Genomic DNA, 17,540 nt, shown 5'->3' on the forward strand with positions numbered 1-17,540 from the left:
AATCCGTTGAATTTTTTCCCAAATTCGTATTTAAATTTTTTTAGTTTTAATTTTTCTGGATTCCGTTTTTTTTTTTTTTTTTTCATTTTCATTTTTCTAGACTCTGTTTTAATGGTTAAATTCAATTTTATTAATCGAAAAGCATGTATAATTAATGGAAATCATAAAACTAACAATATTCAACAGCAATTTACTAAAAGTTTAAGAAAAAATAATTGTTTAAGGCCCTATGAGTGTTGTGTTTTCATTTTTTTTTCTCAAATTTCTCAAAAATTGCTAGGGCATTGCTTACTGGCCCAAATCTCTACAATATTCTGGTTCCTAAATATGAGTGGCTGCTGAGTGTTTTGAGTAGTTTTAAGCATTACTATGCATTTGTTCAGGTGTTGTGGGTAGTTGCCAGGGTGTTGCTAGGGCGTTCTTGGTTGTTTCCAGGTAGTTGCTATGGCATTGTGGGCAGTTGCCATGGTGTAGATACTATGTGGCATTGTGGGTGGTTGCCAGGGCATTGCTAAGTGGTTGCTACTATGATTGGTTTCTAGAGCATTGCTATAGAATTGAAGGTGGTTGCCAGGGTATTGCTGGTTGTATGGTGTTGTTGTTGGTGACTAGGTATCTGTGGGAAGTAGCTAAAGTATTGCTGGGGTGTTGCTATGGCATGTGGGTGGGTGGTTGCTAGGGTGTCGTTATCATATTGAGGGTGATTGCTAGAACATTGCTTGGTGGTTGCTAAAGCACTATTAGTGGCTGCCAGGCCATTACTAGGGCATTACTAGATTGTTGGTATGTTGTTGTGGGTGGTTGATCAGGCATTGTTTTACTGGCATATGATTCTTTGAAGTCTATGAATTTCTGGTCCACAGATATTAGCGGTTTCTAAGCTGTAGTATGGTTTAAAGCTGCAGTCCATAACTTTTGTCGCTCAAGTGGTTAATAAACAGAACTGCGTGAGTCTTGTGAAGAACACTGAAGCTGGAGCTACTCTGTTTATGTCTATAACAAATCACGCAGGTACTGGGCTACTCCGCAGCGGTTCCACCAGAACCAGTCCGAAATAGTCTGAATATAAAACTTATTATAGGTGTACCGTAGTGATTCAGGATAAGCAAAAAACACAGTTTGTAAAATGGATTCATGATGTACTGGCTTATTATATTCATTTTGTAAATTAAAAAAGTTACGGACTGCAACTTTAACGAAATACTATGTGTTTGCCCGGGTGTTATGCTCAGTTGCCAGGGCATTGCTAGTGGTTGCTATTGTGTTGTGGGTGGTTGGCAGGGCTTTACTAAGTGGTTGCTATGGTGTTGTGGCTGGTTGCTAGAGCATCACTGGGGTGTTGAGGGCATTGTCGGTGGTTGCTAGGGTGTTGCTATGGTATTGTTGATGGCTACCATGGGTGTAGCTCAGTCATTATTGGATGGTTACTTCGTTTTATAGGTAGTTGCAATGACATTTTCTGGGTGGTTGCTATTGCATTGCTGAGTTACTGCTATGATGTTCTGGGTGTTTGATATGCAAACAGCACACAAACTAGTCCTGGCTCAGTTTCTTCTGTAAACTCATCAGACTAAGCACAATTGGACACATACTGATCATGGTGGTTCCTCCAGCCAGTGCAGCTCGGGTGCCTTGATAGAAGTCATCGGCAGCAGTCATGCCCCTGTCAGGCATCTGGAAGCGCGTGTGCACATCAATGCCACCCGGCATCACCATACGTCCATGAGCATCGATGGTTTTCACCCCGCCGGGCACGATCAGATTCTCTCCAATCTGCCTGTGAGTGAGATATGAAAAAGCAATATGAGTTATACAATCTGAGCAATCTTAATTTCAAGGGCTATTTAATTATTTCTTCATGTGTTATATGATATAAGGGCATATTATGCACACATTAACCTTATAACCTCAGACTACTAAAGGAACAGTTCATCTAATATGTTTTACACTCACTTGATCAGGCCATCTTCCATATAGATGTCGGCACAGAACGACTGATCATCGTTCACAATCTTTGCCCCTTTAATCAAGAGACGGTCACTCTGCAACAACAGATAAAAGTCGCTTTAGTATCCTATTGCAATACAAGTGCAAATTGTCTGTTCACCTTGAGACATTTAATATAGACTCAACATAAATATAGACAATTGAAATACAAATTAATCCAGGAGCCAGTAAATCAGAGCTTATAAAGCAGCAGTATAGCGTCACCCACATTCTTTATAAACGGCATCAGTGAATTCTGTGGTCTTTACAATTATAAACACATGTTCACCATGGAACATTTATCTGTCACTGCACTACAATGTGCTCAGCTGAACCTGGAAGACAATGATTCACCCTTACAATTTGAGCTGATTGCTATTTCTAGTATAATGTGTACTGCATTAGTGAAGGGGATTTTGATACATCTCAGTTACTCAAATCTTTCAAAGCTGTTCATCAAAGTTATTCATACTGATTCATTCAGTGACAATTTCTATAGGTTACCTTGCATTGTAGCAAGATAATCTTTTGTGATATGAGTGTATTACTGAACCATGCACTCAACTCATTTGATAAAAAGACCTAAAAACCCAAGAAGACAGTTTGGTTTTGATTATCATATCTATCGCGCTGAAATCACGTGTTTTAAAGCCATATCAGTTTAAACTTCGGATATATGGTTTTCTGAGCACACACTTCTGAAGCACGCAAACAGAAAGCAACTGTCACATGGCATGTGATTACTAAACTAAGTTCTCTTTCATGTCTTATTGCGCTTAAATACACACAAGTTTATGTTAAAAACACACATAAGTTACAAAAACAGTCAGTCTTATCTGTGAAGGTGAACAGCTTAGAAATAAATTGCATGTTTATATTAGATCTGTGTAGCAGCAGAGTAATATAAAGTAAATAAATCAATAAATCCACAGCTCTCTTGTCTCCGCTGAGGCTGGGAATAGTGTTTTGTGCTCATCAGTGCAGCCAAAGACAGTTAGCATGCTTTGCTCGAACTTTCGCCATGGTGTTAGAACTGTTACATTTATGCATTTAGCAGACGCTTTTATCCAAAGCGACTTACATTGCATTCAAGTTACAGTTTTTACATTTTTTTATCAGCTCTTGCTTTCCCTGGGAATCGAACCCATGATCTTGGCGTTGCTAGCGCCATGCTCTACTATTTGAGCTACAGGAAACTGTTACAGCATTGTCGCTTACGAAAACACAATGGCGGCGCTGTGGGTGGAAAAGTGTAGATTAAAAAGCGGTAATATTATAATAAGATCCCCCTTTCTACACAGAGGGAGCAAAATCTGAGAAACGTGTGCAGAGAAATTATTACCAAAAAAATGAAAATAATCCAAATTTTCAAGGTTGGTAGATGCACCAGGGACCCAATTATAGCACTTAAACACGGAAAAAGTCAGATTTTCCTGACATGTCACCTTTAACAAATATAGCAAGGTTTATTAAATTATTGTGTAATAATCATATCCTTGTTGTGAACAAGACTGACTCACATGCTGAATTGAATAAACTGCATGCAGACATTCATTTTCAAAGTATTAATTGTTTAGTTCATTCACAAACAAGACATCCCGGTTCATTCTCAAGTCTTGTTCTGATTAAAAACACTGACTCATTCAGTGAAGGGGATGTACTTGTTCAATAGGTCCAACCAATGAAATGCTCCTTTACAACCCCTTCCCCAATTTTACAGTAAGTCGTTGAAGGCAGGAAAGCAATCACACTTCAGTGAATGAAAAATATGAGACAGTACAAAGAAGTGAACAAGAATGAATTGTTACTTATTTACTAAATATATGTAATAGTTTTATTGTAAATGAATGTTTATTGATTTCTTTACAAAATAAAATATATTTTATTCTATTATTTTTATATATATTTGCTTTACGTATTTATTATTACTACAAAAAATATATCTAAATATTACTAACAAATCGTTTAATACAAAAACAGCTAAAAACACACATCTCTTCCATCTACACTTGACCCTGTAGCACAAGCACTCTCTATTCTATTTCTATTTTATCTACTTGTTTTCTATTTATTAAAAAAAATTGACCCTCTTAACTGCAGATTTTCTTCTTATTTAAAAAAATGACCCTCTAACACTAGCGTTCTCTATTCATTTTCTATTCTACTTGTTTTATATATATATACACGCACAAATCCTTGCTACATGTAGGCCTACTGCATTAGTCATTGCTGTTTTGTTGGTTTTGATTGCTTGCTTCTATTGTCCTCATGTGTAAGTCGCTTTGGATAAACGTCTGCTAAATAACTAAATGTAAATAAGTAAATATTGCCATTAATATTGAATAGAAATACTGAAGCATATAAACCATTTTTTACACTAATCTACTTATTTTTTTCATTTATTCATTTATTTTTAAAGTAAGTTTGGTGCTGAAAATCCTAGAAACTGTAAACAAGAATGTACCAGCCTATTATACACTGCCCTCCGTAAGTATTGGAACAGTAAAGACAAAATTGCTTTGTTGGCTGTGGAGTCAAGACATTTGCAAATATGATTAAAATATGATTATGAGACAAAACTACAGAAAGTCACATTTTATTATTATCCGTTTCAACACATATATGTTTTACCAAATAAAAAGAACAGCACTTTTAGAGTTCATCCCACTCATTAATGTGAGCATAAGTATTGGGACAGTTGAACATAAGGCAGATATAAAATATTAAAAGCTATTATTTAGTTGCAGATCCCTTGCGCACAATCCCAGCAGTGAGTCTGTGACCCATAGACATCACCAGACTCTTGGTCTCATCCTTTGAAATACTTTTCCCAGCCTTTAATGCAGCCAATTCCAGTTGTTGCTTGTTTTGGGGAGTTTCTGAAATTCATGTTCAATCGGATTTAAATCTGGAGATTGACTTGGGCAATCTAAGACTTTCCATTTCTTTGCCCTTATAAATTCCTTGACTGAACTGGCAGGGTGTTTTGGGTCATTGTCCTGATGCAATATGAAGCACTTCCCAATGAATCTGGTGGCATTTTCTTGAATATTGGTAGGCAAGATGGTTTTGTACCCTTCCAAATTCATTCTGCTACTGTCATCATACATTAAGTCATCAGTAAAGTTGAGAGGGCCTGTTCCAGAGACAGCCATGCATGCCCATGCCATGACACCACCTCCACCATGCTTTACAGATGAGGCTGTATGCTCGGGATCATTGCAGTTCCCTTTTTTTCTCCACATTTTTGCTTTCCCATCACTTAGATAAAGGTTAATCTTTGTCTCATCGGTCCATAAACACAGTTCCAAAACTCTTCTGGCTCACCTTTATGCTTTTTTGCAAACTCTAATCTTGCCTTTCTATTTTTGGTGCTTGTCAGAGGTTTGCATCTTGCTGTGTAGCATCTGTAATTCTGTGTCAAAGTCTCCTGAGGACAGTAAATTGTCAGAACATCACCCCAGCTTTCTGGAAGAAGTTGTTGGTGATTTTACAGACATTGGTTTTAGGATTCATTTTCACAGCTTTTATGAATTGTCTGTCATCAACTACTGTTGTTTTCTCAGCCGATCAGGTCGTTGTTGATTGCTGGTGTCGCTGGTGGTTTCCAAACTCTTGATTTCTCCATGCCCTTTGTTTTTGCTATAGCTCTAATTGACTTCCTCTTTTCTTTTAGCATCCAAATTGCTTGCTTTTCTCTCAAAGTCAGCTCCCTCATCTTCATCCTGGTTTGTGTGCGTCATCATCGAATGCAAGATTCAGAATACAGAAGTAATGGATATAACTGATACGACACATTACCTGCTTTAAATATCTGAAGAATTAATGCAACAGGACACAGCTGATCACTTAGAAAGACCTGTGAGGCAACTGTTCCAATACTTATGCTCACATCAGATAGAGGGATGAAACTCTAGAAGTGCTGAACTTCTTAGCTGGTAAAACATCTATGTGTTGAATCACCCAATAATAAAATGTGACATTCTGTAGTTTTGTCTCATATTCATCTTTTAATCATATTTGTAAATGTCTTGACTCCATAGCCAACAGAGCAATTATGTCTTTACTGTTCCAATACTTTTGGAGGGCACTGTACAAGTTATTAATAAGAAATTATGTAACAATGCCAGTAAGAAATTAATGTGAAAATAAGTTAATTATTTTACTTGAATAAATATGTATTTGTTTTCTTTATTGCTACAGAAAAATTATCAATATTTATAATAAAACTTTCACCTTTCTGTAGCAATTAAATAAATAATTGGCAAACAAACTAACATCTTTATACAGAATAAATAAACTGGCTCATTCAGGGAAGGTTCAACCAATACAATGCTTCTTCACAACATGGTCCCAAATGCAGTTGATTTGTGCTAAATTCAGGCTTTGTAGGCAGGAAATCAGTCTCATGCTTCAGCGAACGAAAAAAGAAAGAATTGTTATTTAAGATCAAAAACACTCATTGGGTTATCTTAATGTCAAAACATGTCCTAATGTTTCTTGAATTAGCTGTGTGCTTTTCATTTTCCAAGCAATAAGTGAATTAGATGAAAATAGTATCTTTGTATCTTTCCCTTCAGCAGTATGAAGGGTAAAGTTGGCTAGATACCACGGTCCAGACCCCGCCACCACCCAAGAATCTCTTTACATTCAGGGCCCCAGAAGTACGGCCATTTTTCTGAAAGGGGAGCGGTGGAACAATTCCAGTCACAAGGCCCCTTTGCACCGCACGGGGACAAAGGCGGCTCTGTCTGCGTTTCTGCCTCTTTGCGTGCTTGTTGGCAACCCAGCAACATGAGGCCCTGGGTGGCTTCCCAAGCCGTGCCCTGATTCACTTAGCGATAAAAGCAAATACTCCAGTGACCTGACATCTCCTACCACACATCCCACAACAAGAAAAACAACACTACAGAACCCAAACGCTGCTTCATTTGCTCTCATATACCTTTACTCAATTTAATTTATAGAAAAACCAACACCAGCTTCCACATATAAAGAATGCCTTCTACTTTTTTCACATCCAGATCTTTGCCGAGGGGCTTCTGGGACCATGCGAGTGGCTTTGGCGGTCAGCCACACTCAACAGCTGCTTCATAACATGCATTACATAACCCGGACAATCGCTGCCATCCATTTCCTCAGTCTCCCTGCACAAACCGACCAATCAGAAACATCGATGCTGGGTTAAGGCATTATGACATCATCAGAAAGGTTGTAATGTTAATTAGAGGAAATGTGGACTGAACTGGTGCTTGTTTTGGACCTCTTCCAGAGACAAAGTGCTGGATACTTAGTGCATGAGAACACTGACAGGAAGTCTTCAGGTCAGCATGTTTATTTTACTGCATGCCGTAAATGATAATGGAAGTTTAAACAGACGGTTTCGTGTCCATGAACATCAAACCATAAAGGACGTCACATTTGTGATCTGAAGCAAATTTGCGCTTAATAATAATCTATGTTGACTGACTTCCAGTCTTTGGGTTTAACCGCTCACAATTCCATCCCTCGGTCGTTTAGAAACGGATTTAGTTGAGCCGGATTCTAGCTGCCAGGTCGATCCGTTTATGATCCTCTTAAAGGAAAACCGAAAGTGTGGCTTGACTGTTTGCGTGCTTGGTGCCTTTTTCCCCTTTGAGGCGCAAACGTAGCTGTTATGAATGGAAATCCTGTATGTTGTAAGAAAACACGCTCCTCTCAGACTGCTTGATACAAGTCAGAGAAGAGATTGGGCTTTGCGGTGGGGGTGAACGTGAGGCACAACAGCAGGTCAGCAGTGCATTCTGGGACAGATCACAGGGTTGCACTGGAGCTGCTGAGGTTGCCATGGAAACCAGACAACTGGGCTGAGGAGGGTTTTTTTAAATCACAGAATGTTACACTGTATTACATTCGAAAACTACAAAAACATGCAAAAGTAAGATTATGTAGTTTTATATTTAATAAATATTTAATTCCTTAGACATTTTTATTTAAGAATTTATTTGTTAGCTTTTTTTATACATTTCTTATACATTGCTTTTTACTTAAAATTATTTATTAAATGTAATATTTTATTTTAATATTTATTTACTTATTGACTTTACTAATGTAATTTACCACAAAAGATGATAAATGTTTAAAATAAAAATAAAAAATATTTCTTTATTAATTTAATTAAACAATTGTCTAATTATGTAATAAGTAAATAATTAATAGATTAACGCATAAATATATAAATAAATATTTTTTTTTAAATCATCTGTTAAGTAAATAAATTAATACTGTAAATAATTACTTAAATATGAATTTATTTACTTAATATAAATAATAGTTTATCTTAAATATGTATTCATCCATTTATTAAAAAGGATATTTTATTTTAATAAATATTTCCTTTACTAAAGCAATTTAAGTACCACAAAAAGATGGTAAATATTTAAAATAAATCTTTCTTCTTCCCATAGTAAATAAATGATCAACTACTTGAGTAATTAATAAATGAGTACTAAATTAATATACAATAAATAAATAAATAAATATTGTAAATACATACATATTACATACACATAATTACATATTATTAACAAATATGTTTACAAAATAAAACTACTTGTTTTATTTTAATGAATAAATATTAGTTAATTTACTAAAACTTATCATTGTAATAAATGTTTATGTAAACATTTGCTTTACTTAAGTAATTATTTATTAAATTACTGCAGAAAAAAATAAATTTCTAATATTTCTGTTGTAATTAAATAATTGAGTAAAGTGAACATAAATAAATAAATAAATAATCGAATTCCCATTGTAATAAATATTCATGTAAACATTTTTTCTATGTAAGTGATTATTTAATTACTACAAAAAATTATAAATGTTTTAAAATAAAATTTTTATATTTCTGTAGTAATTAAACAATTGAGTAAAGTGAAAATAAATAAATGAATAAATAAATATTAAAACATACTAAAACTATCATCTTTGTTTAGTAAATAAATATATATAAAAACAAATGTTGACTATAATTATTAAATAAAATAAATAAATAAATACCAAAATATAATTTGTTTACTCATTTTCAATTTACTCATGAATTTATTTATTTTTATCTTTTACAGTAGGTCTGATGCAGAAAGCAGAACTAATAAGTGGTGACATAACAATGGCAGTCAGTGATTAACATGAAAAACAAGTGACTTTGCCTATAGAGTCAAAGAATGTATGGACATAAAAATTCTTCTCTGATATCTGACCTCATAACTACAGTTGAAAGTAACCAGGCAGGTGGAGAATTAAAGCTAACATTCATCTTTAATGAGGCTCAAGAAGGTGTCACCCTCCTCCGCCTGTCTGCGCAGCTGACCAATGCAGCTGGTCCACCCCGACCCACCCATTAACCATCCCAGCCGCCCTCCAGCCGACCAGCCATGCTGGCATATGCTTGTGTGTCAACTATGTGTGCATCCAAACCACGCCTGGGTCTACTTATGCAGCAGAAAAAAATCACAGGAAAAACAGATCTATGATGGACAGACCGTTGTTTGCACGACCAATTGCTCTTAAATATCCGCTCTACAAACAATTCACCCAATTGAGCTAAAGCTTTTAGGAGGACAATATTTATGCATGAGGTCTTTGGGTCACAGTGTGCTTGGGAGGTCCGCATGAATTCCACTACAGTACAAGGGGTGATGACTGACGGGGCCAAGCTGTGACTACAGTTAGAACAGACGCAACAAGTAAAAATCAACCGAGCGACCTCTGCGTTATTTGATGTCAATCGACAGATCCATTTGGAAGTGTGTCAAATTCCATTCCCATTACTTTCCCAAATGTTGATGTGCCATAGACCCAACACTAAAGATGGTCACTGTAATAGGGGTGTGGCACACACAGCTTTAGGCAACTCTACAAACATTTCTCTCAGACAGCTCGTTCGTCATGCTTATTTTTCCATGTTTCCATTTGAATGTATTCTTAGCTGTACATTTCGGTCTTTTTCTGCATGCGATCCTGCCCGTGCTACTCTCCGACTGGCTTATCTCCAACCTCTTAGATCTTACTAAGAGCTGGATGCGGTTTCCTTAACATGCTGGATGGAAACCACAACCCACCTACTTCTCATTCAACATCGCTTAGGGAATCTAAAAGGGTGTCCTAAAGCTCTCCCCCAAACCTCAGCCCAAAGAGCTTCCTTTGAAAAGAAACAAAGGCACACCCGCCACCAGCCGAGCTGAGTGGGAGCTCCATTCGACTGTCTCCGAACAGCTATTTCCAGCATGTTTTACTCTAAAACAGATCAAATTAGGTGCATTGTGATGTCATGTGGATATGTTATAATCAGATGGGTGGGGAAGCATGATTATGTCTATTCTAGTGTGACAACTATTTCAATACAAGACTTGTGCAAATGCAAAAATATATAGAAGTGTGGGCCATGCAGCTATTATAAATCAAACCCACTGCCTTGAGGAAGGAAATGTGCTCATTTTCCCCCTGGTTTGCCATTCGTTTTTCCATTATCCTGTACCGCTCCCTCAAACACGTTGTGCTCGCCTCAGTCACAATTGGTCAGACAGTTGGTCTCTCATAACTGCTTGTTTTAATGCAATTATTAAATACACTTTGGAATGTTATGGTTTACTCGCTACACGCGAGCGACGCGACTCGAGCAGAATATTAGGGAGCGTTCCGGTTTGGTTGCGTCGCGGTGTGAATCTCACAAGAGTCCTAGAACGCAATGCCGTGCTGCAGTACTGCTTCAAGACATAAATTCAACACATTTACAGATTAATTTCGCTAAAACATCACAAGTTTACCGGCTCCAAGCGCCTGAGTAACGTAATGTAACGTAGCTACGCGGAGCAGGGGATCAGCGTTCGTGCAAATCAAACACATTTATTCTCACGAGATTTTCATTATTTCTAAACATGCTTTATACTTGGTTAATAATTAAAGAAGATATTCCATAACTCACGGTTATGCGGGGAATATTCTTCTTGCCCTGATAGCCAGACATCTTCTTTATGCTCTATTCCCTTTGATGAACCGTTATCACTGTGATAATGGATGCTACGATCTGTTTGGGAGGGGAAATGGCTTGGTTTAGGACCGTTTGTGTAGTCCTTTAGGAATTGAGAGGCGAACGGAGGAGGTAAAAGCGCTAGAAATGTAAAGGACAAAGGACCTGTGCCCAATATCTCCTCTCCACTGATGCACCAAGTCCACCCAGACTGTCTTAGACAAAACGAGAGATTTTCATAGCGGAGAGCAGCGCGCATGCGCACAACCCCGCCCTGAATAGCCAGCAGCTCCTCCTCTGAGTCCACAGAGGGTGACCAATGTTTCAGACAATGGGTTTAATGCACATGGATCAGTGTTTGCATGATCTGATCGAACATGACGGAAAACAAAAACTGTGCAATGAATAATAAACATAATTTGTATGCAAACGATTATGGAGATTAATAAAAGTGTCAATGACGTCATCGATTTTTTTTCTGGACTAATTAATGAAAAAAATACATAAAATGTGATTCACAGAGATTAACAATGATTATATATGTGAAAAAAATTAAAAGGCAGATATATCTTAGGGAAAATTGTAAAGCATATATTATTCATGATGTATTCTTATGTATATTTGTTATGTTATTTATTGTTCATAATATATAAATTATGTTTAAATTTGTATTATTTTCATTCTAAACAAACTAAATAATCTCAACACACAGTCAAGAAAATAAAATAATTAGATTAGATCAAATAAAATATCAAATTTTATGCAAAGGCTTGTTTTATTCAAATAAACCCTAAGAAAACCTAATTTTTACTTTGAATATTATGTTTGAAAATAAATGGTTCGATATACTTTGTGTGCACAGAAATCAAATAAATGTAACTTAAAGACTTAAATCTTCATATATCACTATAAATATCAAAAAGACACTTGAGTGGTTCTTAGATTGTCATATTGAGTAACAAAACTATTTATGTTTGCAAGTTTTAGTTCTAGCAATTCAGAACAGTATGTATGCCTTCTTAAAGTTGATCTTTCACCCCAAATCTTTAATTTATATAATATGCAAACACTACAGCTCAATATCCGGGTCCCTCTGGCTGCTTTGGGCTCAGTGCAGTAGACCTAAACATGCCATTGATCTCTGCAGTCATTAAGGCCTATCAGTGAAGAAGAAGAAAAAGCATAAGAGTGGCTTTAAATCACACTTGCCAAACATAGAGCAATTTTCTGTTTGGTATATTGGGTGACAGAGCGTTTTCTTGACTGTAGTATCATGTTACCATGTATAAAAGCACTGTCATATCAACTGACTGACAACATTCAGTGAAAAGGCTATATCATTTTCTCTTCTTGCGTGAAAAAGGAGGGTCATTTTCTGAATATAATTTTGAGTGGAGGTGATTCTGGGTTTTATGAGCTTTTTAACAGGTCCCAAGTTATTGCTCTTAAAGCCCTACTGGGGCGTACTTCAATCACAGCTTAGCATCTCTGTCACTGTAGCTATGGTTACCGCATCCAGATACCAAGGCCCACACATATAGCCTCTGGAATTATTGGGCTCTTAGGAACAACTGGAATGTAAAAAAATCTTATTGCATGTTTTAATCATCATCATTTTCAAGGTTTGTACAATTTCCTTTGAAAAAAATGTTCTGTTGCTAGAAGGGCTGCATCTTATTTCTAAATAAATTAGTTCTAAACTTTGTGTTGTATAATGACAAGAAGTTTTATGTATCATTTGCCCTTTTTTCTGTGAGAACAGCAAATATTCAAGCCTTAAAATAATTTGTGATTTTATTCAACTGCAACAAGAAATATTGCACAGTCAACTGGTTATTATTACAAAATAAACCCAGACAGGATGATCAGATTTTGTATCATCCTGAAGGGACATATTTTATGATAATGATCACCTCACTGTACATTATCTCACATATTTCTACATACTCAATAAATAGACAGTGATTTGAAATTATTCTGTCATATGAGAATAAAGAGGATGCAGAGTGATACGACTATAAAACTAGCAGTTTAGGAAATGTTTTGCTGGGTAATAAGTCAAATATAAAGTTTAGAGGTTATTATACATATTTATTTGACAACAACATTGCGAATGACCAATCAGAATCATTCTGCAAATTATTAGCTGTGTAATATAGACTGCTAATTAGTAGAACAAAAATTTGTTTTACTTTTAAATAAGTACAAAAACAATCATTAAACAACATAGGGTGTCAACTTTAATTGCATATTCCATATTTTGATAATGATTTTTAAACCAGTATTCATAATTAATTGGATTATACAGAACCTTTTTAGCTACAATATGGAAATATTCTCAGATCTGGGTACATAAATATACTCCAAGCTATGTTTTTTTTATATCACAGCATTAAAACACAACAATAAAGCTTTTTGTCTGATTGATTGTTATCATAAGCAAGGGAGGCTGCATCCGAATGAAGATTGATTTATGCAATAGTGTTAATGTTTCCACCCACATGACAGTGCACAATCCCTGCAGCTCTTACCTCGTCGTTTAGGTTCTGCAGAATCTCTTTTCCGGTACTTCTCCTGATCTCCACCTTTCGTGGTTTGGAGATATCCTTCTGCCTCTCAATCACTCGACCTTTCCCTGAGGACAGCGAGCCAAAGTCCAGTGTCTTATTCTCCGCCGAACCCTCCACCGGGCAGAATACGCCACAGAATTTCTGCCGTGGCTGGTTGGGGCTAGAGCTTCCCATGTTCTGGAAGAACGCAGGCACATCTCCGGCAGCAGACATTTCTCTCAGTGAATACTGTCAGATGGATGCAAAGGCACATAAACCTCTGGCTAGAGAGCTCTGTGGACACTAAATGTTAGTTTTTCCATTGGAAGGTGAGAAACAACATTACATGTGAGGCGAGGAGGTTCCTATACTTGTCAGAGAAATCTTAAAGGAATACTAATGGAATGTAAACATAATTAACAGCATAAATAAGAATCTCCAAAGAAGGGATTTCTCTTTTATTTAAATGAAGTGAAATAATAAAAACAATCCATCAGCATTTCTTCAGGATTTTTGACTACGAGTCGCCAAAACAACACATTTTATTATCCACTCCATTCAGCCCTGCATATTAATATGCAATTGATCGCAAAACCCTTTAGAAAAGAACAATCTGTTGAACAATACAAAAACACGAAGAATGAATGCAAATGAATGTGGACCGTGCAAATTATGTTGTTATTAAACGCAACACATCAGGATTTGATAGTATTATATCTACTGAAGCCATGACAAACATTCAGAGAAAATCCAGAGATGTTACCGTGAGACCGACGGAGGATGAGGTGACGCTCTGCTGGAGAGATGAGAGGAGAAACAGCGGAAGTGATGCGGGGTTTTGAGGGTTAAAGATGTAATGTGTCCATATCTGAGGGCTTTTTCCCCGGATGACTTGTCACTTATGCCTATTGTGAGATGCCTTGGTTAGCGTTCGCTCTGTGTGTTTGCTGAACACGCGGTGGATGTGGTAAACAAAGAGAAATGTATGGTAGGTTTAGTTATAAAATGGATAATGGATTTTTCTATTATTATTTCTTTAATCTGTGGTTGCTCCGTTGATAGTTGAAGCGCCACGCCCATGCAGGTTAAAGTTAAGGGCGCTGTCCGTTCAGCACCACGCGCATCACGGTTATGATTCACTGTTTATATGATCTGTTATGAGTGGAAGTTCACACAGAACGCTTCTTATGCTCCATCTAGGCTATTTTTATGCACACGTGTCAGATGGGCGTTCAGTAGCTTATATGTACAGTACAGTGTGTCGTTTAAAGAAGGGAATTTAACGACATAACGATTTTTTTTCCCCTGGATTATTTTAGTAATTATGAGGGGAAAATATTTTGGGGAAATATCATTCTTATTTGTAGCCAAATTATGAGACAATTTCAGATTCAAACTAAATAAATATACATACAAAACAAGAATACAAAAAATAAATCAAAATAACATGATAAAAAAGTATATATATATATCGCAATAGGCTAAATACATATTGATCCCCACTATATACATAAAATACTAAATTAACAAAATGTGGTGACATTTCTGTTTTTTATTTTAATTTTAAAAAATGCATAAAATAGCTACCATAAACTCAGTGTCTAATCAATATAGGCCTACATGTACATGTTGACATTGATGAACAATCAGCCAATAGCCTAATTTCAGTCATTTAAGCCATGGCCATAATACAGTAACAGTTCTTCAATTCGATTCGAACGAAATTATAAATTATAATAACGTGGTTCAGTGAGTCAGTAACTGCTCTAACTGATTCATGAGTTTTTTTGTTGTTGTTTGTTTGTTTGTTTTTGATTTTTTTGAGCTGGTAAAAAGAACCGTCTCATAGTCAATCGTTCAGAAATCGGAATTCTGGTCATGTTGTAGCTATATGTTTTGAATCACTGGAAAGATCTGACTAATAAGATTCATTAGCTCAGGAGTCGAACTGAAGAACGGCCTCCTGACATCATTCGTTTTCAGAACGAGTCATTAAAAAGAATCAAAACACCTGAGTCATTCGTTGGGTAATCGAACTATTCTGAGAATACGGAGTATGGAATTCACTTTGAAGTAAAAAAAGCTTATTTTTTTTAAATTTGGCATTGTTTGCTGCGTATGTTTATAAACATATACTGGGCGGTGGAACATTTCGAAGGAGAATCACTCACTGGAGACTCGCCATTCTGTTTGCTTCTCCAAAAAGCAGCCTCACAATAATAGCTCCAAAAGCCCAGTTTCCATAACAACATGTGCCCTTACCCACTCAAAAGAGTTCCTGCTTTAGCTACTGTCTCTGCAGGCTGTTGGACTGAGGGAGAGAAAGTGAGAAAGACCGTTTGTGCCACAAAATGAACAAAAGATAAGCCCGTTTCATTCATTTCTCAGACTTGCATACATAAAACTGACGCTGCAAAGAGACATTTCCAAACCACTTCTCTGGTTAACCGAAGTCATTATGTGGCTTAGATAATGGTCTTGTTTTGGAGCACAACACACAGGCACACACAAGCATGCATACTTCAGTCATCATTGATACTACGGAACCTCAGAACACCTGTTTCAGCCAATCACAAGACGGGGAATTCAGTCACAGCTCCTCCCACTACAGCCTATGCGGAATTCAATCACAGGAACTCCAGTTTTATTACCTATCATTTGAAGGGCATAATTATTATTTTAAAAAGCTTACATTTACATACAAAGTCGCTACATGTGACGATTCACGAATACTTTTGATTGGTGTATAGCTGTGTGAATATGGCACACTTATGGCTAGATCAAATAAGATGCAATTAATCATGTCAAAACAAAATGCATTCAGATTCATGCCGATCCACTGTATTCTGATCTGATTTGCATCTGTGCTCAATTTGAAAACGCCCTGCAGGTTGCAGCAACTGCGGACTCATCACTCATTCGGCTTCTGCAATGCTATTTAAAAGCGTTGAGAGACCTGACAGGGGCAAACTATGGGGGGAAAATGATGTGTAGTTGTAGGCAACTGTATCCATAAACAGACACCACAACGTTTTGGAGAACAGATGATGTCGTTTCTCACCCAATCGTGTCCAGTCAGAATGAAGCACACCCTTAAATTCCCATCTGCGCTACTAGAGGGCAGTCGAGTACCTCTTTAGACTGCTAACGCCATCCAAACTGGTTTATTTTTAATTTAACTTAAACCAGATGAATTTACAAAGGCAATTTAGCCGTTTTAGTGTTGGTAAAATTGTTTTTTAGTCTCTTAGCTCTGGGTAAATGCGCGGAGTGCCCCTCGAGGATATAGCACAAATGAATTTGTACAGCAAAATCAATGGATGAAATGGATTCAATAGTAATAGCTTTTCTGCACGTTGCTGTAAAACCAATCAAAGGACAGATGAAGCATTTCAGCCACAGATATCATATAATTGGCCTTCATAAATGGCACTGTGGTGCTCATTCAACTCTCAGTGATTTACTATAAGGAGCTTAAGCAAGACACTGTGAAAAATTGCAAGGATCTCAGACAGAAACAATGACAGAGCACAAATATGACAGGCATTTCATATTCAGTTAGGATGAGGGCATGAATTTGTACAAGAAATATGAGTCAGATGTAAGGTGGGCCGGAGAGTTGCCAGAATGGTCTGAATTCATGTTTAAGAGGAGCCTGGGCTGGTTAACCCTCACATGTCAATGAGAAATCAAGCCACACTAATGGGGGGAATGTAGCGAGAACATAATAACTGGGAGTTGTGGGTATTATGACAAATGGTTGATGAAAGGACGTCAGACAGACGGCACTCTATCTGTCTCTGGTGCAGTCTGGATCCAAAGTAATCATCTCACAGAAGTTTCAACAACAGGCTCGGTGTGTGAACTGTATACAGCCAGAGAAGATCTGACCCCAGGTCGAATTCCCAGGCATTCCCAGCTCTGGAGATCTAATATAAGCTAATTCTGTGTTCTGAGTGGTTGCTGGTATTGCTGGATGGTTAAACTGGTAAAAAATT

At 36.8% G+C, this 17,540-nt stretch overlaps 1 protein-coding gene across 1 annotated transcript in view; it reads right to left on the reverse strand.

Annotated features, from left to right (window-relative positions):
- The window catches only part of LOC306864470 (dihydropyrimidinase-related protein 2-like), a 31,841-nt gene extending 20,635 nt beyond the window's left edge, over nucleotides 1-11,206 (reverse strand). The window contains exons 1-3 of the mRNA XM_079408496.1: nucleotides 10,949-11,206; nucleotides 1,954-2,042; nucleotides 1,593-1,777 (exon numbers count right to left, since the gene is read on the reverse strand). Coding sequence (XP_079264622.1) covers nucleotides 1,593-1,777; nucleotides 1,954-2,042; nucleotides 10,949-10,990 — 316 coding nt within the window. The 5' untranslated portion in view covers nucleotides 10,991-11,206. The remainder of the gene's footprint in view (nucleotides 1-1,592; nucleotides 1,778-1,953; nucleotides 2,043-10,948) is intronic.
- Between the last annotated feature and the right edge of the window lie 6,334 nt (nucleotides 11,207-17,540).

This window comes from Barbus barbus (assembly GCF_936440315.1).
Source record: "Barbus barbus genome assembly, chromosome: 45".
Classification (NCBI taxonomy): Eukaryota; Metazoa; Chordata; class Actinopteri; order Cypriniformes; family Cyprinidae; genus Barbus; species Barbus barbus.